Source organism: Onychomys torridus, chromosome 4 (assembly GCF_903995425.1).
Source record: "Onychomys torridus chromosome 4, mOncTor1.1, whole genome shotgun sequence".
NCBI classification, from domain to species: domain Eukaryota; kingdom Metazoa; phylum Chordata; class Mammalia; order Rodentia; family Cricetidae; genus Onychomys; species Onychomys torridus.
In genome coordinates, this window is record NC_050446.1 from 95,167,871 (window position 1) to 95,192,831 (window position 24,961).

At 41.5% G+C, this 24,961-nt stretch overlaps 1 protein-coding gene and 1 pseudogene across 1 annotated transcript in view; one reads left to right on the plus strand and one right to left on the minus strand.

Moving 5' to 3' along the window:
* Nucleotides 1–303: 303 nt before the first annotated feature.
* LOC118582299 lies at nucleotides 304–1,578 on the plus strand (annotated as a pseudogene).
* Nucleotides 1,579–5,343: 3,765 nt separating this feature from the next.
* The window catches only part of Ubr1 (ubiquitin protein ligase E3 component n-recognin 1), a 131,300-nt gene continuing 111,682 nt past the window's right edge, over nucleotides 5,344–24,961 (minus strand). The window contains exons 40-47 of the mRNA XM_036185032.1: nucleotides 22,771–22,858; nucleotides 21,658–21,791; nucleotides 19,646–19,754; nucleotides 17,063–17,119; nucleotides 13,918–13,995; nucleotides 11,721–11,891; nucleotides 9,642–9,743; nucleotides 5,344–7,856 (exon numbers count right to left, since the gene is read on the minus strand). Of these exons, the coding sequence (XP_036040925.1) occupies nucleotides 7,715–7,856; nucleotides 9,642–9,743; nucleotides 11,721–11,891; nucleotides 13,918–13,995; nucleotides 17,063–17,119; nucleotides 19,646–19,754; nucleotides 21,658–21,791; nucleotides 22,771–22,858 (881 nt within the window). The 3' untranslated portion in view covers nucleotides 5,344–7,714. The remainder of the gene's footprint in view (nucleotides 7,857–9,641; nucleotides 9,744–11,720; nucleotides 11,892–13,917; nucleotides 13,996–17,062; nucleotides 17,120–19,645; nucleotides 19,755–21,657; nucleotides 21,792–22,770; nucleotides 22,859–24,961) is intronic.

Sequence of the window (24,961 nt, forward strand, 5' to 3'; positions counted from 1 at the left end):
GAAGGCTGAGTCAGGAGATGCCAGCCCTCCATCCGGGCACACAGGTAAAGCCACATAACATGTGGTGACATACAGATTAACAGAAATGGGCTGAGTTTAAGTGTAAGAGCTAGTCAGTTGTAAGCCTGAGCTAATGACCGAGCAGTTTTAATTAATATAAGTCTCTGTGTGTTTACTTGGGTCTGAGTGGCTGCAGACTGGGTGGGACACAGAAAAACTTCAGCTACATCCTGTCTTGAGAAACAAACAAAATTTCTATCTTCTGGAAGAATAACACATGCTCTTAACCACTGAGTCATCTGTCCAATCTGAGTTTGTTTGTTTGTTTTAATCTACTTTAAGATGGTTATATATTGCTTTATTGATTTCTTGAAGGCCTATCCAGAAACATGACCAGGGTTAATTGTTTAAAAACAAAGTGTCACCCGGAGTCTGGGAGTCAAAGTCAGCTGTCAACACAGTCCTGTCCTGCAGTCCTCTGCCTTTTCTTTTTCTTTCAACATGACAGATGCTGCTGTGTCCTTTGCCAAGGAGTTCTTGGCAGGTGGACTGGCCACGACCATCTCCAAGACAGCAGTAGTGCCCATTGAAAGGGTCAAGCTGCTGCTGCAGGTACAGCATGCCAGCAAGCAAATCACAGAGATAAGCAATACACGGGCATTACAGACTGTGTGGTTTGTATCCCCAAGGAACAGGGAGTCCTGTCCTTCTGGCATGGTAACCTGGTTAATGTCATCAGATACTTCCCCACACAGGCTCTCAACTTTGCCTTCAAAGATAAATACAAGCAGATCTTTTTGGGTGGTGTGGACAAGAGGACCCAGTTTTTGCACTATTTTGCTGGGAACCTGCATCAGGTGGTGCCACGGGGGCCACATCCTTGTGCTTTGTGTACCCTCTTGATTTTGCCTGTACCTGTCTAGCAGCTGATGTGGGCAAAGCTGGAGCTGAAAGGGAATTCAAAAGCTGGTGACTGCCTGGCTAAGATCTACAAATCTGATGGGATTAGGGGCCCGTACCGAAGCTTTAATGTGTCAGTACAGGGCATTATCATCTACTGAGCTGCCTGCTTTGATATCTATACACTGTAAAGGGAATCATGCTTCCAGATCCCAAGAATACTCATATCCTCATCAGCTGGATTATTGATTGCACAATCTGTCACTGCTGTTGCTGGCCTGACTTCCTATCCCTTTGACACAGTTCGCTGTGGTTTGATGATGCAGTCAGGACACAAAGGACTAATAGCGTACAGGCATGACTGACTGCTGGAGGAAGACCGCTCGTGATGAAGGAAGCAAGGCTCTTTCCAAGGGTGCATGGTCCAGTGTTCTGGGAATGGATGGTGCCTTTGTGCTTGTCTTGTATGACGAGATCAAGAAGTACACATAATTATTATGTCTTTTTGTCTTAGGTGTTCTCCCCGAGAACAGGCATATTGTTGAATACATTGTATCTTGAACATTCTGGACAGTCTCTGGGCTTGTCTGTTTTATCAGTGGCAACATTTCACCAGTTGAAAGGCAATAATACTCATCTGACCAGTTTTCTCTTAAAGCCATTTCCCTAATGACAATAATGATGGGACTCAATTATGTTTTTTTTTTTTTATTTCAGTCACTCCTGATAATAAAAATTGAAAAAATACAAAATATCTAGAGAAAAAAAAAAAGTGTCAAGCCAGGCGGTGGTGGCGCACACCTTTAATTTCAGCACTCAGGAAGCAGAGGCAGGTGGATCTCTGAGTTTGAGGTCAGCCTGGTCTACAGAGCAATTCCAGGACAGCCATGGCTACACTGAGAAACCCTGTATTGAAGAACAAACAAAAAAACTAAACCAAACCAACAACAAAAAACCCCCAAAGTGTCAAGATCTCAGAAGAGAGCACACCTGTAATTAATTAATTGATTGATTGACTGATTAATTAATTAATTTGTCCTGGGACTCTAAAGGTAGACCAGGTTGGCATCGAACTCATAGAGACCCGCTGGTCTGTCTCTCAGGTTAAAAGTGAGTGCCATCTCTCCTGGCTTGAGAGTACAATCTCAGTAAATTAACTTTAGCTCTGGTAAAAGCATAGCAGAAGAATTTGGCTTCCTAGTTCCAGGGCTGCATTCCAGGGGAGTTGCTGTCTGTCCTCAGCACATTCTATCATGTGAGCTATTATACTTGCTCTTTATACGTTGGGTTGCTGATATATAGGAGACCCATCTAGTTGGAGATGGGTGGCTGGTCCAGTGAGTTCTAAGCCAGCTAGAGTTACAACCCATTACTCAGCCTCAACCCCCTTCCTAGGTCCCTTGTAATTATTGTCCATCTCCTCTAGGTATATGAATACCATGCTCTGTATACCTGGGTAGTCTAACATTGGTGCATGTATTTGTAATTGTTAATTCCTCCTGCTGAATTGACTCCTATCATTATGTTCCCTTTTCCCACTGAAGGCAAGGTCACACCATGTTGCCCAGGCTGTACTCAAATTTATTGGCTCAAATGACCTTCCTTCCCAGCCTACTGAGTAACTGGCCAGTTCCTCTCTGCTTTTGTAGCTTTTGATTTAGAGTGTACTTCATCTCATACGACTACTCCTGATTTCTTTTTTTGCAGGGGTGGGTTGGATTCCATTTGCATGGAGCATCTTATTTCATTTCTTCACACCCAGTGCCTGCATATCTTCTTTTGTTTTGGGTACTATTTTTTGCATGTATATGTGTGTGTGTTTGTGTAGAGGTGCCTGTGTGCTATGGTGTGCATGTGGAGGTCAGAGGACAGCAGGCAGTCAGTTCTCTCCTTCTACTGTTGTGGGAATCTTTCTGGAATAAGCATTCCAACATCAATGAAAGTAGAAGAAAGAAGTCACCAATGGACCGAATCCAGGGCAGCTCTTGAAAGGCTTCGATCCTGGGTCCCATTTTATATTCTAAAACCACAAGGTGGGTGGGTAAGCAAGCAAGATTTTACAGAAATGTATGTGGCAATCAGCAGGTTGTTAAGGACAATGACCCATTGTTTCAGCTATTTCTCCAGGTCATTCTGTTTCAAGTGGCAAGTGACATCATGCTTGGCAAACAGGCAGTACAAGCAGTCAGTGATTTAAGTAAATCCCTAAATCAGCATCAAATAAGTGGTCTTTTCTTCCTTCTACTTCACTACCATGTGGATTCTGGGGATGGAACTCAGATTGTTAGGCTTGGTGGCAAATGCCTTTACGGGCTGAGCCATCCTCCCGGTCCCCCGCATGCCTATTAAGATAACTTCTTTGTAAGCAACATAACTTGGGTATAGTCTTTTTATTTAATTTAATCACTCTGTATCTTATAATTGAAGAATTCATTTCATTCAAGTTAGCTACATGATGGCAAGGCCTTACTCCAGCAATTACGAGACTTACCTTCTAGTTTTGGGTTCCTTTCTTTCTCCCTCTCTTAGACTTCCTATTGGCTAAATGATTTCTCCAGTTTTGATTCCTTACTGTTTTCTGTTTGTCTACTTTAGGTTTTTGTTTTATGATTACTATATTACAATTTCTTTTACCGTTTAAAGATTCCTGTAACACTATGAGGCTTAACCAAAAGACCTCACAGTTTGATCATAACAAGGTGTTCTGAGTGACAGCAGCATCAGAGGGAAGTAGACTAAAACAATAAACCTTAAACTTGGGTGCCGTTCTTTCTTGATCTGAATTTTGAGTGCTTCAGTTCCTATCTTTTTATATTGCTTGTCTCTGTCTGATGGTTAATCTTAATTGTCAGCTTGATGAGCTCTAGAATCACCTCGGAGATGAGCTGCTGGGCAACTATCTTGATTAGCTTAAGTGAAATAGGAAGCCTACCCACTGTGGGCGGTGCCATTACTTAGGGCTGAGATGCTGGCTTGTATAAAAAAGGACAAAGCTGAATACAAGAATTGGTTGCTCCATGCTTCCTGAAGATACAATGTGACCAACTATTTACAATGTGACCAACTATTTAAGCTCCTGTTTTCCTTAACTGTGAGCCAACATAAACCATTTCCAAGTTGCTTTAGTCAGTGTACTTTATCAGCAATAGAAAAGTAAGACACTATCTCTTAGTACATTAATGTTATTCTTTTCAGAAATATGGCTATGTTGCTCAGGCTGGTCCCCAAACTTCTGGACTCAAGCAATCCTCCTGCCTAAGTACCAGGCTCAAGCAATCCTCCTAAGTGGCTGGGACTGCCTGGCACGAACCACCCACTGTCCTTGGCTTGTAGATTTTTTAGTCTTTATACTGATTAATCCTATGTTTTACATTACTAGAACATTCTGAATTTATCTGTACAGTCACTCTTCCCGGTAAGTTAATACCTTTTTCTTTCTTCCTTTCTTTCTTTCTTTCCCCTTTTTTTTTTTTTTTTTTTGTGGTGCTGGGAATCAAATCCAGGGTCTTGCACATACCAGGCAAGTTGTTTACCTGAGCTGTACTCTCATCCCCAAAGTTTTTCTGTCCCATGAGTCCCCTTTAGCATTTCTTGTAGGACAACTCTGGTAGAGATACATTCTCTTAGCTTTTATTTGGAAGTGTCTTTTCCTCTCTCAGTCCTGAAGGACAGCTTCACTAGGTATAGTTTTCTTGGTTGTCAGCACTGTGTACATCTTCTGCCACTTTCTCTTGGCTTGCAAGATTTCTACTGAGAAGTTTGCCATCATTAGGTAAACTGAGACACTCTTATGCTTGTTTCTTTTTTGCAGCTTTGAGAATCTTTATATTTTACGCCTTGGAGAGTTGGATTATGATAAAGGGATAAACTTGACTGAATTAAAACCTGATGACTTCTGTTTTTGTGCTATGCTATAAAATATGTTTAATATATGCAAGGAACACTACATGAAATTATTATGGCCAGGCAGTGGTGGCACTCGGGGAGGCAGAGGCAGGTTGATCTCTGTGAGTTCGCGGTCAGCCTGGTCTACAGAGCAAGTTCCAGGACAGCCACGGCTATGCATAGAAACCCTGTCTAAAATTAAAAAAAGTTATGTATAAATCTATACGTGGTGATGGAATGTACAGTCAAAAATGAAAAGTCTGAAGACCTATTAACTCTGAAAATCTATGTCTTGAAAAATATTTAACCTGGATATGGTGGCATATGCCTATAATTCCAGTACTTGGGAGGTGAAGGCAAGATGATCAGGTGTTCATGAGTTTGAGCTTAGCTTCACTCTGCCTAAAACAAACTAACACACTGGGCTGACATACTTTTAACTAGAGCTCCTTTCTAGGTAAGATTTTTATACTTCAAACCCAAATCCCCAAACATGAGAAGTCCCTTTTTTCTTTTTAAATATACACATATAAGATATTTTATTTCAAAAAGCACAAGAACATTATACAAGTTTTTTATTTACATTTTTGCAATAAAAGATATCAATATATGCATCATTTGTATAACTTCATCATGAATGGAATTTGAATCAGTGGTATAAACATGTTGCAGTCACTAAATATAGATCATCATCACAGTGAACCAAAATGCATAGTTGTTATGAAATGACAGATGACCACTAAAAGGTGAACTCACAGCCCATACACTAACATAATAAATTAATTATACAGACATATGTCTTTCTTTACTGTATCATTAAAATCCTTGCCAGCCCCTAACCAATAGGAGTAGAAACACACAGTCGGAGCCATCCTACTGAACCAATTCTTTCAAATACTACACTAAATAAAGTGACTTGGTTGCGTAAGTAAACTTCATACGCAGACTTAAATCATTTGTCATGGTAATATCATCAGAATTCCCGTGGGCTGGGCAGCACTGTGACATACGTTCACCTCCAGTGCAGAAACTTCACTCTCCACAAGCAGAACTCAGTGATGAATCAGGTTCTTTGGCGCTAAAGGTTGGCTGGCCAGTGCCGCTAGTTCTCCTGCAACTCCAGAGCTTAGCTCCAGGGTTCACAAATTGAATCTAAGAAGGCTAAAAATAAAGTCTTTATCCTTGCCAAATGGGGGCCAGAAAATTGAAGGCAGAAATGAGCATCTTCTGTTGCCTGTTCTAGCCCAGATATCAGAAATAAACAATCCCTTCAAAAAATTATATAAAAAAAAGGGCAATATTCAAATCACTTAATCATATTGGCAAATTGCACAAGCCAAATACTGAATTTTCTGACCTTCATCTCTCATAATTGCTGTGAACTGTTCTTTATAGTTGCATCTAGTTCCTGATTTCTTCTGAATAGTAATTATCCAAGTAGGAAATCATGATTGTGATTCTGGTGCCTGCTCACACCAATCCCTTACTGCAAAATCCACTTTCCCATAAAATGGCAACAAATCTAGCTAGCCCCAAATGTGCCTCACTGATCACTCAGCAGAACTATCTTTTCGTTTCCTGCCTTCACTGAACAGAGAAGGTAGAGACACATCTGCACACACACATGGCAGTGGCAGCCAAGGGCAAAAGAAGACACAATCTTTCGACACACCCTTCAACTGCTCACATTATCCAATACCACAGAAGCTAAAATAAGTATCAACTGATCTCTCTGCAGTTAATTCACAAGTTCTTGATATAAAAGGTTAAAACCAAGAACCAGGAAGTCTATGCACAGACTCAAGAGAACTGTATTATTTATAAGCAAGATGGCTCAACCATAGCAGGTTATAACAGGACACAGACCTGATTACAAGGCCTGTTTTCTTGTTTTTTGGCTGTTTATATCAGTCATAAACCATAGTTTATGAAAAGGTTTCGCAAAGACATCAAATCTAGGGTCTGTCTCTTAAAAGCTATAGAAGGCTGCAGAACTGGCTCAAATATGACTCTTCTAAATTTCGCCTAACTGACCATTCACTGGGGCAATTCTCTGATTCTCATTCTACAAAGAGTTTGCTTCAGAACAGCAAACATTTTCTGAGAGTCAAATAGGATGGGGCCACAAGAGACGAGAGATCTCACTGCAGAAACCTGCCTTTCAAATGGAACGGACGACTTGAGGCTCCACAAAGGTACCTGGAGGACAGTCGGGAGGACAACAGGCTTTTTGTAAAGGGAATGCATAAGGAGCATAGTCTCCTAATTCTTCTTGAGGTCTACACTGAAGGACGCTTTCCAGACTTGAACAGCTCACACTCGGTCCGTAGACAGACTTAGATCTGTTTCTGGCAGAAGCCATAGGTGGTACAGTAAGGATATTTCCTGAAAGAAGAAAACTGTTTACACTTTAACACATTTTTCAGTTGAAAGATACTACATAGATTTGCAGTTCCTCTTTAGACCATCACAGGTGATCAGCATCTTGTCAGAGATCTAATGCAAGCTGAATTATACTCAGGAAAACGCCAAATACAAAAATGCAGGGAAGTTAACCAGACATAAGAATGTCCACAAGTGCTTGATGTGACTTCATTTACCAGGTGGATGATAAGAAATGAAATAGGACAGTTATGAAAGGGAATGAGTTTTCTGGAAATATTAGCAGAAATAGACACTTGGGTGAACAAGCATTTCTTTAGTGTTCTGGAAACAAAACAGGTTAATCTATGTCCTGTTTTTTCCTTGAAGCTTATGTTTGCTAATTGAAAGCAATATTCCATTAAGGAATATTTTACTAATGTATGTGAATCTAGACACGGATCAAGAGACCCTCCAATACTTCCCCATTCTCAGAAAGTTCTCTGGAATTTTAAATCAGTCTTTATTATTGATGTCACTCATGATTGTCTTGAGGCAGACTTGGAGTTCACAGTAACTGCCAGTTGAATCCAAACAGCATCTGATTAGTCTCCTGGCTCCGAGCAATCTCTTCAATAATGCAGTGCTGCTGCCAGACCAAATGCAGCTTCCGATATCGCTCCCGAGATAAATGAAGTGGGTTTCCCCTCCTTCAAGAAACAAATAACAACATCTAAGCCTGAATCAAATAACAGTGATATCTCTAGAGTCTTAAGTCAGAATACACTCCCAAGATATTCCTGCAGCTGTAGGTGCCAGGACAAGGCTTAGTAACAGAGCACCTCTTCACCACTGATTGCTAAGAACTTGGCACATCACTTAGTGAAGAAAGCAGAAATGTACTCCTGGACTATTTGGGAAGTTAGGTCACAGGTGTACATGATGAACATAATGAGTCCTCATTTAAACAAGTGTCTAATTGGGTGTCTTTGGAGGTGTCTAACTTGCAGCAGCTCTAGTCTTGTCTGGAGGTTAGCCTGAAGGGGGTTCTAATGGCTTTCTGTCCTTGAAATTTACCGAGCCTCAATTAGTTTTGCATAGGAGGTTAGGTACAAGGCATAACAAAACCATTACATTAAAAAAAAAAAAAAAAAAAAAAAACTGCTCAGAAATATTTTGTTTTATAACCATCCCTATGATTCATCTTGCCAATGCTTAGTGAACATTTTCTTGTTGATTTTTTTACTTGGGGAAGAGGTGTTTTGTTACAGTGCCCAAGCTGGGTTTGAACCTTCCAGCTATATCCTCCCAAGTAGCTGGGACTATGTATAGGTGTGCATCATTATACCTGGCTTACAAATATTTAAGTAACTACATTTCTATTCTAGGATTACACAGTTTGCAACACTGTGCCAGCCAATCCAAAAAGCCTGAAGTCTGTTGAGTGCTGTGATGGAGGTAACAGGCATCTTAGCCCCTAGAACATCAAATGTCCCAGTTCTTTGTCAATTTTCACACTTTATCATTAATTTAAAATTTCTCTATTTTTCTACTTTCTAGAACATCTCAAGGATATCCTCAGTTATTAACTATTTTGTTATTGTTGCTATTGGTTTTGCTTTTTGAGATAGGCTCTCACTTTGTAGCACTGGCTGGCCTGGCCTGGAACTCACTATTCAGATTCAACTAACCTGAAATTCACAGAATCCATCTACCCTTGCCTCCAGTGTACTGGGATTAAAGGCGACCTCCACCCTGACCAACATTAATGACTTTTACCACTCAATAGCTTCTCCCTTAAAGACTGGTCAAATGCTGTTTCAATAAAAACAAATCTCTATATGATCCAATAGATCTCAAGCCCTATGCAGTTGAGTCCATTCATTTTGAATGATTATATAATGCTGTCTGAGCATGAGGACCTGAGTTCAAGGCCCAGCACCCACATAAAAAGCTAAGTGTGGGGCTGGAGAGATGGCTCAGCGGTTAAGAGCACCCACTGTTCTTCCAGAGGTCCTGAGTTCAATTCCCAGCAACCACATGGTGGCTCACAACCATCTGTAATGAGATCTGGCGCCCTCTTCTGGCCTGCAAGCATCCATGTAGGCAGAACACTGTATACATAATAAAAATAAAATAAATCTTTAAAAAAAAAAAAAGGCTAAGTGTGATAATGTGTGACCATAATGCCAGTGTTGAGGAGGCAAAGACAGGTGGGTCCCTGGTACTGATCAGCCGGTCAGCGTCCTATAATCAGTGAGCCTGTCTCAAACAAAAGGGCCAGTCGGGAGTTGGAGAGCTGGCTCAGTGGTTAAGAGTATTCACTGCTGTTGCAGAGGACCTAGGCTCAGTTCTCAGCACCCACAAGGCAGCTCACAATCATCAGTAACTCTAGTTCCAGGTTTTTATGTTTAAAGAACTATTACTATACACATACAATAAAGTGGATAAAACATAAGACAAATGATTAAATCTTCCATTAAAGAAAATCTTACTTTAGCCCAGGGTCTGTTTCTCCATACTCATCTAAGTAAGGGGCTGGGTAAGCACAGCCTCTGGCTTTTCCTTCCACCAGGACCACTCTGCATTCTCTGATTCTGAAGAGCAAAATAAAGGGCAGGAAACGCTGTTAGAGACATATGTGCAGATGATAGACAGTGAATCAAAGTTAAGCTAAAGAAAAGACATGGAGCCAGCGCGGTGGTGGCGCACGCCTTTAATCCCAGCACTTGGAAGGCAAAGGCAGGAGGATCTCTGTGAGTTCAAGGCCAGCCTGGTCTACAGATTGAGTTCCAGAACAGGCACCAAAGCTACACAGAGAAACCCTGTCTTGAAAAAACAAAACAAAACAAACAAACAAACAAAAAAAGACATGGCTAATGTCTATAAAAAGTCAATAAAAAGGCAATTGAGCCATGGATGAATACACTAAGTGTTGTCCCCCCACTCCACAGACAGGGTCTCTCTGTGTAGCTTTGCACCTTTCCTAGAATTCACTTGGTAGCCCAGGCTGGCCTCGAACTCACAGAGATCCACCTGCCTCTGCCTCCCGAGTGCTGAGATTAAAGGTGTGTGTCACCACCGCCCGGCAAGGGTTTTGTTTTTTTGTGACAAGGTTTCTCTGTGTTGCCCTGGCTGTCCTGGAACCCACTTTGTAGACTAGGCTGACCTTAAACTCAGAGATCCGCCTGCCTCTCTCCCAAGTGCTGGGATTAAAGGCGTGCACCACCACTAAACTGTGTTTGGTCTGAGTAAAGGGAACAAACATTACTGTTTTTCTTGAGACAATAGGAAAGGATCCATGGATCTAGAGAAATGGGAAATCAGTAATTCTGGCTGGATCTATTGAAAAAGGAAGCTGTCCTATGTGAGCCACAGGGCCCTGGAGAACTGTGCCTAAGGCTGTTTCTGCCTTTTTCTAACTTCCCACCTAGGCAGAAGGAGGATTCAAGAAGGACAGAGCATCTTCCAGTACAGTATTGTCAACCAGGGAAGCGTTACAAGCTTTTCTGGTTTGAGACAGACTTTAATAGTACTTTGAGGGCATTTAAAAAGTTTACTGCCAGGCGGTAGTGCACACACTTTTAATCCCAGCACTCAGGAGGCAGAGCCAGGCAGATCTCTGTGAGTTCAAAGACAGCCTGGTCTACAGAGCGAGATCCAGAACAGGCACCAAACAACACAGAGAAACCCTGTCTCGAACCTCCCCCCCTCTAAAAAAAAGAGGAGAGAGAAGCTCACTGTAGAGAAATGCGTAAGTATTGAATGAGAAAGTAGAGAATAAACAAGGCATGACACGCACAGTTGAGCTAGGGAGACTTATCCCTGTGGGCTCTGCAGAAGCAAGTGGGTGTCTGACTTGTTCTTCCATGCCACTCTTTTCTCTTATTCCAAAGGTCGCCTTTAAGCAATGATAATATATCTCACAGTTAGTAAGGCTTTTGGGTTTATATAAACAAAAATTGAATTTGACCGAGAGAACGGAAAGAAAAAGCACAGAAATCAACTTTGAATTCACTTCTTCAGGCAATATGTTTCATAAACATTTATCACTATTGTCCTACTCTGAATCTTTTGTTCAACGAAGAAAACAGAAACATCCAAAAGACAATCTTGTGCCAGGAGGCACTTGGGAGGCAGGATCTCTGGGAGTTCAAGGCCAGCCTTGACTATATATCGAGAGCCTGTCTCAAAAATAAATAGCCAGATGTGCATGCCTGTAGTGCCAGCACTTGGGAGAAAGAGGCAGGCAGATCTACAGGAGTTTGGGGCCAGCCTGGTCTACAAGTGAGTTCCAGAATAGCCAGAGCTACACAGAGAAACCCTGTCCCAAAAAAAACAAAAATAGATATACAAATAAGAGAGCCTAAAGTTAATAATTTACACATATTTTATAAGTGTAAGTTTTAAGACTTCAAGTTTTTCCATTATATTTGAATATTACACAGTACTACAACCATTGATATAAAGTCTATACCATTTAAGACTTTTCTAATACTGAAAGAAAAGTAAACAGAATCTTATTTTTTAAAGAACTACTTATTCTACTGGTTTCCAAATGACTCCATACTCACTTCAGGAAAATGCAGACTCCAGCACCACAATGAAGTGCGTGAAAAACGCAAGCTCCAACCTCCTCCCCATTCACTATTTCTTGGCAACAAATGTTCTGAGAACATAGGATGGCCCCACAGAAAAGACAGAGGACAGGATGCTTTCGCTCATCATCTGCAGACCGGGGACACCTCCAAAGGGAAGGGCACATTCAGTGTGTTGGAAAAGCAAGAATCAGATTGTATATCTACTTAGCAGTAAAGCATGCTTCCATCACTCACCCACTCAGCAAAGAAAGCTACTATAAGACAAAGGGTATTGAATTAGATGACTGCTCATTTATATTACTTATAGGGGACCTAAGGGGCCGGGGAAACAAGTCCAGAGAACCTGAGTTCATTCTAACCTCACAACTGCCTGTAATTACAACTTCAAAGGATCTGATGACCTCTTCTGGCCTCCATGGACATTTGCATACATGTGGCATAAACACACATACACATAAAACAATAACTCTTAAAAAAACCCCTTGATTTAACCCCACTTAGAGCAGGCCTATGCCACCAGGGACTCCTGTGCCAGGTGACCAGTCAGCACAGCTCCCCGAACCAGGCCTGCCTGTGCTACAAACTTCCCAGGAATTTAGCTCTAGAAGTTCAACCTGTAGGGCCTCCTGTACCAAGTGACAGACCCCTGGGCTTGGTCCTCAGCTCTGAAAAAAGATTTCTGGTCTACAGAGTGAGATCCAGGAAAGGCACCAAAGCTACACAGAGAAACCCTGTCTCGAAAAACCAAAAAAGATGCAAAATTTAAAAAAGCTGTTGATTGATCTTGGATACAGCTTAATGACAGTGTATGTTTAGTATGTGAAAGGCATTGGGCTTAAGCTCCAGCCCCACAAACAAACAAAAAACCATAGCAAGAAAATCCATTACTAAATATACAGTCTTGTGGAAAGTTGCTAGAATCTCATATTTATATTGAGATTCATTTATAGAATCCAGCCTTCATCTGATGTAACCAATTAACAGCTGCTGTTGCTACTTTAATGGTTTAGTCAAGTGTGTTTACAATGTTGGGGTAACATGGCTTTGAAAGTGAGAAATGTTTGAAAAACTGCATTATGTGGTAAGGGTTCAACCACAATCTCTATGACATTTCTTCAAGGTTGAAACAAGAGTTTACAGCCCAGGCTAGATTCAAACTCAGAATGATCTGCTTGCCTCTAGCTGAGTGCTGGGATTAAAGGTGTGTACCACCACACTCAGCTAAATGTTGGCATTCTTTGTAGTATCGTTACACTCCTTATTCCCTAACTCATCACAGGAAGATTTGGGGATACAGATCCTATTTCTGGGGTGAGTTACTTGTGCCAGGAGAGACAATAGGGATCTATCATCCAAAACCTGGGATTTTATGTACAGATTTATCTAGCAGTTTACTGAGGGGCTGGTGAGGATGAAATAATATGGTCCATACATTGCTGGTGAGATTGTAAAATGACATAATGTATATAAAAGGGTTTGATACTGAAAAAGTAAAACATATGACTAGCTAAATACCCAAATGAAATGAAAAATGCATGTTCATTCAGACTTGTACATGTTTATAGTAACAATATTCATAATACTTAAAAGGAAGAAACAACTCCATCATAAATGAGTGTCCATTAACGGAAGAAGACATAAACACACTGAATGAAAGAAAACATAGATTCTTTTTCTAAGTGATGTACCCACAGCTAAATTCCTAGAAACAGAAAGCAGATTATCAGTGATGAGGAAACAGAAGACCAGGGGCTTGTAAAGGGATTAGTGGTTACAAATCCTTTGGAGTGGTGAAGTTTGGCCACTAGAGAGGTAGTAAGTAGTACAACGTGCAATAGTTGTGCAACACTGTGAATGATAAATTGTATATTTTAGTGGGGTTTGAAAAAAATCTAGTACAGTGGGAATACAACGGTCACTTCTTAAACAAATAAGCTGCACCAGAAATACATGTGCATATTTGTGCGGCTCAGAAGACAACTTGAAGGAGACTGTTCTCCCCCTTCCATGTGTGTCCCAAAGACCAAACAGTCAACAGTCTGAACCATCTCACTAGCCCCTTACTGGGTACAAGTTAAGTTCACAGGTTATAGGGCAGACCTAATGAAAGCTCAGAAAAAGATACTTCGATCTCTTGTTCTTGCACCCCTCCCCCATCTCTTTTTCTTACCTAAAATGAGAAGCTTGATTTAGAAGACAGCTGTAGTCATCGGGGAGCTCTATCAGACTATTCCTTTTTCTAGGGTACCTAGGAGCATAGTTTAAAAGGCAGTTATATTGAGTGAACAGAGTAAAGCTGAAGAATGCTTCTGGGTGTGTGTATTTCCTTATCTAAAAACTAGAGTTGAATATATTCCAACCATGGGAACATAAAGGAAAAATAAAGAATAGAAACATTAAATGAACTCTGTTAAGACTCAGTTTTAAGAGATGTTAAATATAAGTATTAAGGAGCTGGGCATGTGGTGCTCAACTTTAACCCACGCACTCAGGAGGCAGAGACAGGCAGGTCTCTGAGTTCAAGGCCAGGTGGGGGGTGGGGTGGGGTGTGTGTGTGTGTGTGTGTGTGTGTGTGTGTGTGTGTGTGTGTGAAGGAAACTCCCAAAACTCTTGGAGACTAAATGAGATACTGAAGTTAAACAAGATATGCTTAGCACTTGATAAAATGTTAGCATCCATTCCCTTTATGTTAGAGACGGTAAAAGACTTATGTAGCCTAAGGGGGGTCATCTGAATAACATGGGACTCTTTTCCTAGACGCCAATCAATTTACATTTTATAATATTTAAAACAATTTTTTTTTCCTTTTTTTTTTTTTTTTTTTTTTTGTATGAGTGCTCTGTCTGCATGTCTGCCTGCAGGCTAGAAGAGGGCATCAGATCCCATTATAGATGATTGTGAGCCACCATGTAGTTGCTGGGAATTGAACTCAGGACTTCTGGAAGAAGAGCCAGTGCTCTTAACCTCTGAGCCATCTCTCCAGCCCCCTTAAAAATATTTTTAAGGGGTTGGGGATTTAGCTCAGTGGTAGAGCGCTTGCCTAGCAAGCACAAGGCCCTGGGTTCGATCCTTAGCTCCAAAAAAGAAATTTTTTTTTAACTTTTTTTTCATGTATATGGGTGTTTTGCCTACATCTATGTCTGTACACCATGTGCATGCCTGCTGCCCAACTTGGTCAGAAGAAGTGCATCAGATCTCCTGGAACTAGAGTTATAGATGATTGTGGGAATCGAACTCAGTTCTTCTAGAAGAGCAGCTGGTACTCTTAACCTCTGAGTCACCTCTAGCCCCTCATCCATTCTCATTCTTTCTCTCTCCCCTCTCTCTCTCTCTCTCTCTCTCTCTCTCTCTCTCTCTCTTGAGATAAGGTTTCTCTGTATAGCTTTGGAGCCTGTCCTGGAACTCACTCTGTAGTCCAGGCTGGCCTTGAACTCAGAGATCCACCTGCCTCTGCCTCCCGGAGTGCTGGGATTAAAGGCATGCATCACTCACTACCACCCAGCCCCTCATTTTATAATTATTGACTCAGCTAAAAAGAATCCTTCTCTAAGACTGAGGAGTCTTCTCATCAGGCATGGTGGCACATGCTTATAACCAGCACACAGGAAACTGAGGTAAGAGGATTTTCAATTTGAGGCCAACTTGGGCCATGTGCTACGTGACAGTTCTAGGCTAGCTGAATTACTGTGAGACATAGTCCCAAAAACAACCTTTTCCTTTTAGTTTTCTAATGATGGGGTCCCATTCTGTTGCCCAGGCTGGCCTCAAATAAATGACAATCCTATCTCCGCCTTCCAAGTGTTAGGGTTACAGGCACAAGTCATCATCATCATGCCCACTTTCCTCTTTATATTTCTTTAAGGAATTAATGATATATTCTATGTATCATATTTTATGCTATAATGTTGAGTTTTATGTATATAACTAGATTGAGAGTTACTCATAACCAAAGACAGTATATATGTGTTATCTCTTAAGTTTCTCAGAATATGTTAGTACCCTGCTATAGAAAGGTATTTAAAAGGCACCTAATGACATGAAATAAAGACAAAACTGGCCTGGCAGTGGTGGTGCATGTCTTTAATCCCAGCACCCAGGAGGCAGAGGCAGATGGACCTGCCTCTGAGGGAAATGCAGATTTAGATGGAATCACAACACGAAAGAGAAGAGGGCTGACGAAGCTTCTTGCCCACTTTCAGACAGTATCATCTCACACGCGGCCCAGTCTGTCTTGCAATTCATAACCCTCCTGCCTCAGCCTCTTGAGTACTTGTATCATAGGTGTGTGCTATCATGTACAGCTTAAAGAAGTTTCTTGAGCCAGGTGTTGGTGGCAAACGCCTTTAATCCCAGCACTCGGGAGACAGAGGCAGGCGGATCTCTGTAAGTTCAAGGCCAGCTTGGTCTACAGAGAGAGTTCCAGGACAGCCAGGACAATTTATCAGAGAAACCCTGCCTCGTTAAATAAACAAACAAATATATAAATGGAGTTTCTCAAGCTGGAGAGATAGCTCAGAGGTTAAGAGAATGGCTGCTCTTCCAGAGGATCCGGGTTCAATTTCCAGCACCCACATAATGGTTTGTAACCATCTCTAACTCCTCCAGAAGAGGAGATAAAACACCCTCTTCTGGCATCCATAGGCACCAGGTATGCACTGGATGAACAGGCACACATAGAGACAGACCAAAGAACACAGTAATAAAGTATATATTTTTTTAAAGTTTCTCTACAGGCAGTGGTGTCACACACCTTTAGCGCCAGCACTCAGGAGGTAGAGCCAGGTGGATCTGTGCGAGTTCAAGGGCAGCCTGGTCTACAGAGTGAGTTCCAGGATAGCCAGGGCTGCACAAAAATACCCTATCTCGAAAAAAAACCAAAAACAACGAAAGCTTCTCTTTTTTTGAAGCATTTGTGGGAGCTAGTTTATAAGCAGGGGAGAAGACTAGTCAGTTCTATTTACATCTTTGTTCTCAAAGGGAGGAGGGTCTAATTTATGTAAGCAGTGTAAACCACCCTCTTTAGTGTGCCAGCAGCTCCCAGACACAAGCTCCTTCGCCTTTTGACAGGCAACCACCAGTTTAAAGAAGAGTCCTCCAGTAGAGCTGGTGGCTTCTGACAATTTAGGAAGGAAAGGACATCCATTCCAAGAAAAACCAGTTCAGGAAGAACCTGATGTCTGGCAAAGACCAACAGATACACTGGAAACAATGAACTGAGAATAAGGGGACAGACCAGAAACTAAGGCAAACCAACCAACCAAGCACTTTAGAAACACAGCTAGGATGTGGCAAAAGGCTTAAATAGTAAAACCAACCTGACCACAGCACTTTTCTGCTTCAAAGAGTTAAGTAAGGCAGGATCTGCACACCACCTGTAAGTGAAGCCGAGAGTAAAGGGGGATCATCACAGGATAACCACAAAATTGTCATAGGCTCATCGAGATATACATCTACTGTTCTTTCCAATTCTGTCTTTTCATGTTCCCTCTGTCTTTAAGTTTACATCTTAGCCCTTTTCTCTCCCCCCCACACCCTCATTCTCCCTTCTAAATTCCTTTTCAAGGGCTTTGTCAATTACAGTCTTTAGAACAGAAACCATCTACAAATTTAAATGAGAGAATTTAATACTAGGAAGTAGCAATACACATGACAGGGACTCAGCCTATAGCTTGGTGTGGTGTACTTGCCTAGTTCAAGGTCCTAGCTTCAACCCTCAGACCAGAGAAGAGGTGGGGGGAGAAGTGGTATAAGGGTTAAGAAGGCGACCTTGAGACAGGAAGGCAAGTTAAACCTTAAATGCTGCCCCATGCTGGAGGAGTGGGAAGAAAGTGGGCATCACTGCTGCCCTGGGCAGGGTCATCAGTGGGTAATAGGATCACAGCAGACTTTTCTGGAGGCAACTGGAGCCACAGAAGATCAGGACACTGCTGAAGATGCCCCAGAAGGCAGAGAGGTAGCAGGGCTTCCTTCTCCTTCCTTATTTCCAACACCCTGCTGGTGCCTCCTCCTGGCTAAGCCTGCACTGGCTAAAGCCAGCAGACAAACAACACTGGGAGATGCAGCCTGCAGAGCTCTACAGAGCAGGGCAGACAGGAGGCAAGCAGGATCGGGAATAGCACAAATGGTAGGAACTTTCTATTTGAAAGAATTTTTAATATTTAAAGTAAAATTGCATATCCAAAATTTACTTCTAGGAATAGAAAAGTAAAATTTGTAAAATCTTTTGTGATTGTACTTTTAAAAAAAAGTGACATTAATCCTAAAATCAATTCATTTTGACTGCATGGGAGATCACAATGCCCATGAGAAATTAGGAAGCAAAGCCAAAACTTGACACAGAGAACCTAGGGCACGAGACCGGCATTCTCCCAGTTCTGACCTGGTCACGAGGAAGAAAAAGACAAGTAAGGAGGATAGAGAAAATCATGGGAGAGTGAGTTAAGAGTACATGGGCAAACTGATTCTAAAAATGTGCAGGCAGGAAGAGGGTGGGGAGAGTGGGGGCTGGGGCGCGACAGTAACCAAGAGGTCCAGGGTCAGCTGCGGCAGAAGTCTTTCTGAAGGGACACCACTCTTCTGACAGGTGCTCTACCACATTCCCCCCAGTTCCTCCATAGTTCCAGTGTGGACTCTCTTTAGTCAAGGTCTCATGCCCTGGGAGCCTGATTCAAACTTGCTGCATGACCACAGATGACCTTCTGGCTCTCTGGCCTCTCCCTCTAAAGTTCTGGGGTTACCGGTATGTGCTGTGCCACCAGGCCTGGTTTATACAGTGCTTGGGGCTGCACAGAGGACTTTGCACATGCTAGGTCAGACCTCTACAAATTGCACACTTCCACAAGCTCAAGTTTGAGCTCCTTTGATTTTTTTTTAAGATGGGATCCACTGTGTAGCCTTGGATGGCCAGAAACTCACAGAGATCCACCTGCCTCTTCCTCCCAAGTGCACCATGCCCAGCGTCTTTTGATTCTTAGTTAGTATTCTACCTATCAGCACATCACACTCCCTACCATGTTTTAAGATTGGAATGAAACACCAACTGTGCAGAAAACAAACAAAATGCAGCCATGGAAGAGAAAGCAGGACTCCCACCTGCTCAGAGGCTGGCCTTGACCTACTCCTTAAGCATGTGGATTAAGGATTTCTGTACTGGAGAGATAGCTCAGTGGTTAAGAGCACTGACTGCTCTTCTAGAGGACCTGGGTTCAGTTCCCAGCATCCACATGGCAGCTCACAACTGTCTGTAATTCCAAGATCTGACACCTTCACACAGACACACATGCAGGCAAAACACCAATGCACACAAAATAAAAATAAATTTTAAAAAAAAAAGGAATTTTTGTATTTTCCTACCTCTGCAGTCAATGCTAATAAATTGAGGAGTGTACTAAATAATTATAATTTAAATTTTTTCAAATTAAAAGAAAGGCACTGTAGTCACCATTTGTAATTCCAGCATTTGGAAGACAGATGCAAGAGAATCAGGAGTGCAAGGCCATCCTCAGTTACATAGTAAGTCTTAGACCAACCAGGGCTATATATATTAGACCTGTCTCAAAAACATAATAAAAATAACCATTTTGAATTGAGCCCTGGAGAAATCTGAGGAAGAACAGAGTTTGAAGTCAACACAGCAAAAACCTGTCTCAAAAAACCAATCAAACTGGGCGGTGGTGGCGCATACTTTAATCCCAGCACTCCGGAGGCAGAGGCAGGCGGATCTCTGTGAGTTTGACACTTGCCTGGTCTACAAAGCGAGTTACAGGAAAGGCACAAAGCTACACAGAGAAACCCTGTCTCAGAAAAAAAAAAAAAAAATCCAATCAAAAACAAAAATAAGCATAAAATATTTTCAAGCTAGATAGAAACCCATCAGTCACATTTACTCCCATAAGTACCTCTGCAGTAAGGGCTTCATGGTATCCCAATACTCCTGGAAAAGCAGGAATAAGTTTGTGGGTAAAGATAGATAGTTACAGAGTGCACCATACTCTCCTTCAGTAGAATCTGCAAGAAAACAATAAGGTAGATTGAACAAGCACATTATGCTGATCCACTCAGTGTTACAGGAGCCCCTCATTGTTGACACTCATTTCTATCGTCTGCTCTATGAAACAGTGGGTGGCAAATACGCCACGGTGATTCTTTTACAGCACAATCTGAGTCACCCTGATCAGATGGCTCCTATGACTAAGCACTACACGTAGTATACAATACAAAGTCTTTTCTTTTTCTGCGGGTGGTGGGGGAGATGGGCAGTACTTTGCTGAGGATAGAACCCAGGGAATGGGGACGTGCTGTACCACTGAGCTACACCCTAGCTCACAAAGCTTTTTGTGTGGTTTAAAGACCCAGGTGAAAGACAGACATCTGGCTACCTCCTGGACCCAGCCCACTAGGCTTCCAGCCAGAATCATATCTTCCCTGTTCTCTTACTCTGCCAAGCTTCCTTTACATTGATTTTCTCTTAAGTAGAAACATTCTTCACCTCTCCACCCAGCTCAATCCCATATATGCAACTCTTTGTTTAATATCTCCTTGGAGAAAAGTCTTCCTTCGACTACCTCTGTCCAAGAGTTCTGATCCTGGCCATGATCAGCTTTACTTTTCCTTGCAGGACTCATCCCATTTGGTATTATATCATGTATATTTATGCTTCTCTATATTTGGCTCCATCCATAATAAAGACATCCTATTTTACAGAGACTGTTAACAAAGCTTGATCACACCTCACCTACTGAAGAGTTCAAGAGAAAGAGCTAACAACTAGTAAAGGCAGCCTTACCCATGTACTCTCTAAGGACAAAGGATTCTCTGGACAAGTGAAAAACCAAACAAGTATTCTGATTCTCACCAACAGAACATAGTAAGGAAGCCTTCTCTGCTTTGTCTAGATTTAGACATGGGTAAATGAAAAGGAAGTGATGCTGTCAGTAAACACACATGGTTTCTGTTGTTCAAAATAAAAGTATACAATAAAATTATCTTCTTGCCTGGACAAACAGTTCTTTCCCATAAAGGTAACAAATATCTCTAATTTTCTGCATATCCTATCAGTTATATTCTCCATATAGGTATTTTATTTTATTTTTTTTGAGACACCATCTCGCTATATAGTGTTAGGATGCCTGGAACCAGGCAGCCTTCAAACTAACAGAAATATGCCTGCCTCTGCCTTTCCAGTGCTGAGACTAAAGTGTGTGCCATCACATCCAGCTTGCTCATAGGTATTTTTTAAAAAATTGTGTGCAAGCCTGTGTATGTTCACAAGCCTTGCTTTCATGTGGAGGCAGAGGACAACTTCCAGGAGTTCTTTCTTTCTACCTTGGTTTTTTTTGTTGTTTTGAGACAGGGTTTCTCTGTGTTATTTTGGTGCCTGTTCTGGATCTCGCTCTGTAGACCAGGCTGGCCTTGAACTCACAGAGATCCGCCTGGCTCCGCCTCCCGAGTGCTGGGATTAAAGGCATGCGCCACCACTACCCGGGTTTCTACCTTGTTAAAGCTAGAGCTGTCATTTCTGCTGCTATACTGGGAACTACAAGCTAGCTGACCCATAAGCTTCAGGGTGATTCTCTGTATGCTTCTGTTTCTTCATAGAAATGTTGGGATTACAACTGCTTGCTACTGCATCTGGTTTTTAAAATCTTATTGACTTTTTACATTTATTTATTATTCGGGGAGTGGGGATGGGGCATGTGCCTGGCACATTCAGGTATTTTAATAACTCAAGGACTTTATACATACACAGGAACCCAGAGCAGGATTTGCAGGACCTGAAACTAAGCTGGACTGTGGCCTGTCAACTATACGTGGGCAGGGCAGGAGTGGTTCTGCCTGCTCTGTCTGTCTTCTGAAGACAGGACCGTGAAGACAAGCCTCCATCCCTGCTCTGAGTTTAGCTCCTACTTACTGGCAAACAGTTCTTCGGGTGGGGTCACCCCAAGTAAGTAGTGGAAAAACAAGGCAGCACAGCGAAGATAAGGGGTGATGCCGTTCTTCAGTGAGACCCACAGACACCAGCCAGGAATGCCACAGCCAATGACGCTAGGACACAATAAATCCAGATTTTAAATACAACCCCGCTAAACCACGTTCAGTTAACAATTCAATTCCTAAGCATGTTTTAAAAAGTATTTAGTTAGCTAATAGCTTTAGGGTATACATATTCTAAAGGGAATAACAACTTTTATAATCTTTTTCATCAGGTAGATTTTTTATTTTTTATTTTTTTCTGTTTTGGCAATGTTAGGCATTGAGACCAGAACTCTATGAACATTAGGCAAACACTCTGCCAAAGGCTAAGTACCCAACCTCTGAAAGCAGATTATTACTCTCTTTTTTTCTTAGGTGAAGATAAAAAACAAAGCAAAACAAAAACAAAAAGTCAATTAAAAACAAAAAAGCATTTTAAAGTATCTAGACTCTCACAAGATATTCTCTGCAATGTAAAGCTTTCATTTTCTCTCCATTATTACTGAGATAAAACAAAACAAAACTCTATCCTTGCAATGAAATACGAAGAGGAAAAATGTAGTAATAAAGTGACTGGATTTGCTAAAGAATGAGCATGTTCCTAGTGCCTGTATTAAAACTGACAGAAGATCTGTAGGGTCACGAAGGCATTGCATGTAATACTGCAATGGTACAATTGAAAGAGTGAGTCCTAATGTAGACTATGCACTTCAAGGCAGCTTAGTTTCTACTTTATTTAAATGTTCAAGACTGCCAATTGTTAAACTGCTGTCATTCTTGCCTCTGTTCCAAGAATATGAGCTCAAAAGTGAAAATGTTGTCAACCTCATCAGTCTCAAATACAACAGTTCTAACCTACTACTTTTTACTTCAAGGTAAAAATTGAAGTAAATTTCCTTTACTATAAGCCTATCCTACAAACAAAACCACAAACTAAAAGGCCTTATCTGATTTTAAAACAAGAAGATGGCTGCCCTGACAAAGTCCTGAACAAAGATCCAGACTCACCGAAGGGACACTTAGGCAGACTGGCCAGTGGACAGCTACTCACCCATCCGTGTACCGTGAAACTTCTACAAAGAACTCCGATGCACACCGAGCCTCCTCACTGTCCTCTTCACCCCGAGTAAGGGGGAACCCTGAGAGAGGTTTACAGGGTGGATTCAAGAATCTGCTCTCTAATCTGCTTCTTTAACTGCTAGTTCATGATTCCAGAACACCCTATAACTGCTTTATCCTTTCCATTAACCCCTCAGCTTCAGTTTTACTGTATAGACAAGTGGAGATAAAAATGCCTACCTTGCAGTTTCCTATGACAGATTGTTATGGTACATCTGAACAGTGTTATTGTTTACAAATTGCTTGTGTATTAATGTATTTGAAAGGTCATAAAGTTACTCTGAGAGAATTGACATCATATTGTTAGTTCTTTTCATTTTCCAAATAAAATCTGCAGATGCATTTTATCTTTAAAAGTTGCCAACAGGGTTGGTAAGATGGCTCCGCAGGCAAAGGTGCCTGCCACACTAGTCTGACAACCTAAGTTCAATACCCAGGACCCACACAGTAGGAGAGAACCAACCTCCACACGTGTATGATGGCACACAGGCATCCCTTCCTCCACAAATAAATACATGAATATAATCTACTTAAGTTGGAAACATATATTAAGTTTGCATTGACTTTTTGTCCCATTCCAGTTAAGAGATGAAAGTGAAGCGCTGCTCATTGGTAGAATGTGTGCTTACATGCCCTAGACCTGGGGTGCAATCCCCAGTGGCACACATAAACACAAAAAGCACAATAATTTTTAAATTATTTACATGTACGTCTGCATGTGGGTTTGTGTACATGAATTTTACAGTGAAATGAGTTCAAGCAAGCCATTTGATGAGTCTGACAAATGCACACACGTAATGAGGTGATTGATTTGTTTGTGTATTTATCAATGAACTGAGTTGGGAAAGAGATAAAGCACCTGCCATTCAAGCATGAAAACCTGTGATCTGATCCCTAGTACCCATCTAAAATCTGGGGCACTACTACACACATCTATAATCCTAGTACTGGGGTTGAGTAGGAATAGGCAGATGCCCAGAGCTTATTGGCTACCCAACCTAGCCTAATTGATGAATTCCCAGTTCATGGGGAAACCCTGCCTCAAAAACTAAGATAGAGAATGATTAGAGACACCTAACATTGACCTCCAGTCTCCACAGGCAGGCACACACACATGCGCGCACACACACACACACACACACACACACACACACACACACACACCCAACAATGTACTTAATTGTTCTGGAGCAGTTTTAGGTTCATAGCAAAACTGAGCAAAAAATACAGAAGTCTGTATATTTTTGATACCACACATGGAGAACTTCTTTTATCAACATCCAACACTGTTCATTATATGTGTATTATTGACAATTATTTTGACCAAAAGTTCTTACTTACAAACTGATTCTAAAGTTTAATGTCATGCCTCATGCCTGTAGCCCTATCACCTAGATGTTAAAATAGGAGGACTGCCAAGAGTTCAAAGCCAGCCTTGAGCTACAAGGATAGCCAGACCTAGAGTGAAACCCTGTTTTTAAACAGTGGTAAGCCAGGGGACAGTAGGAGAGCTCATCACTCTTCCAGAGGACCTGAATTCAGTTTCCAGCCAGCCACTTCAGATGACCCACAACTTCCTATACAACAGCCCTAGAGGATCTGATGCCTCTGGCCTATGCAGGCACCTGCACTCAGTATGCATTACATTATTAAAAATAATAAAAATGAATCTTTGAAAACAGTTTATGCAGAGAGGCAAAAATCTTAGAAGAGCCAGTTCAGTATTGAAAGAGTAGAATAGGGCTGGAAGGCTAACCTCACCTGACTCAAGACTATATACAAAGTTTACATTAAGGTTCATTCATGATGTTCTATGTCCCATGGGTTTGGAGAAGTATAGATACATATATTATACAGATTAGCATCACTGTCTCTGTGCTTTTCCTCACTCATGGAAATCACATTACCTCCAGTTTTGCCTTCTCTAGAATGTCCTGTAGTTGGGCCCATAAAATATCTTTCACACTGGCTTGTTTCACTTTGTATATACATATATGCATTTTCAGGACTGGATAGTTCACTTCTTTATAGAACTGAATCATATTCCATTGTCAGGATGTACCACAAATTATTTATCAATTATGCAGTGGCTACTCTGGTTGCTTCCAAGATTTCCCTGTCAG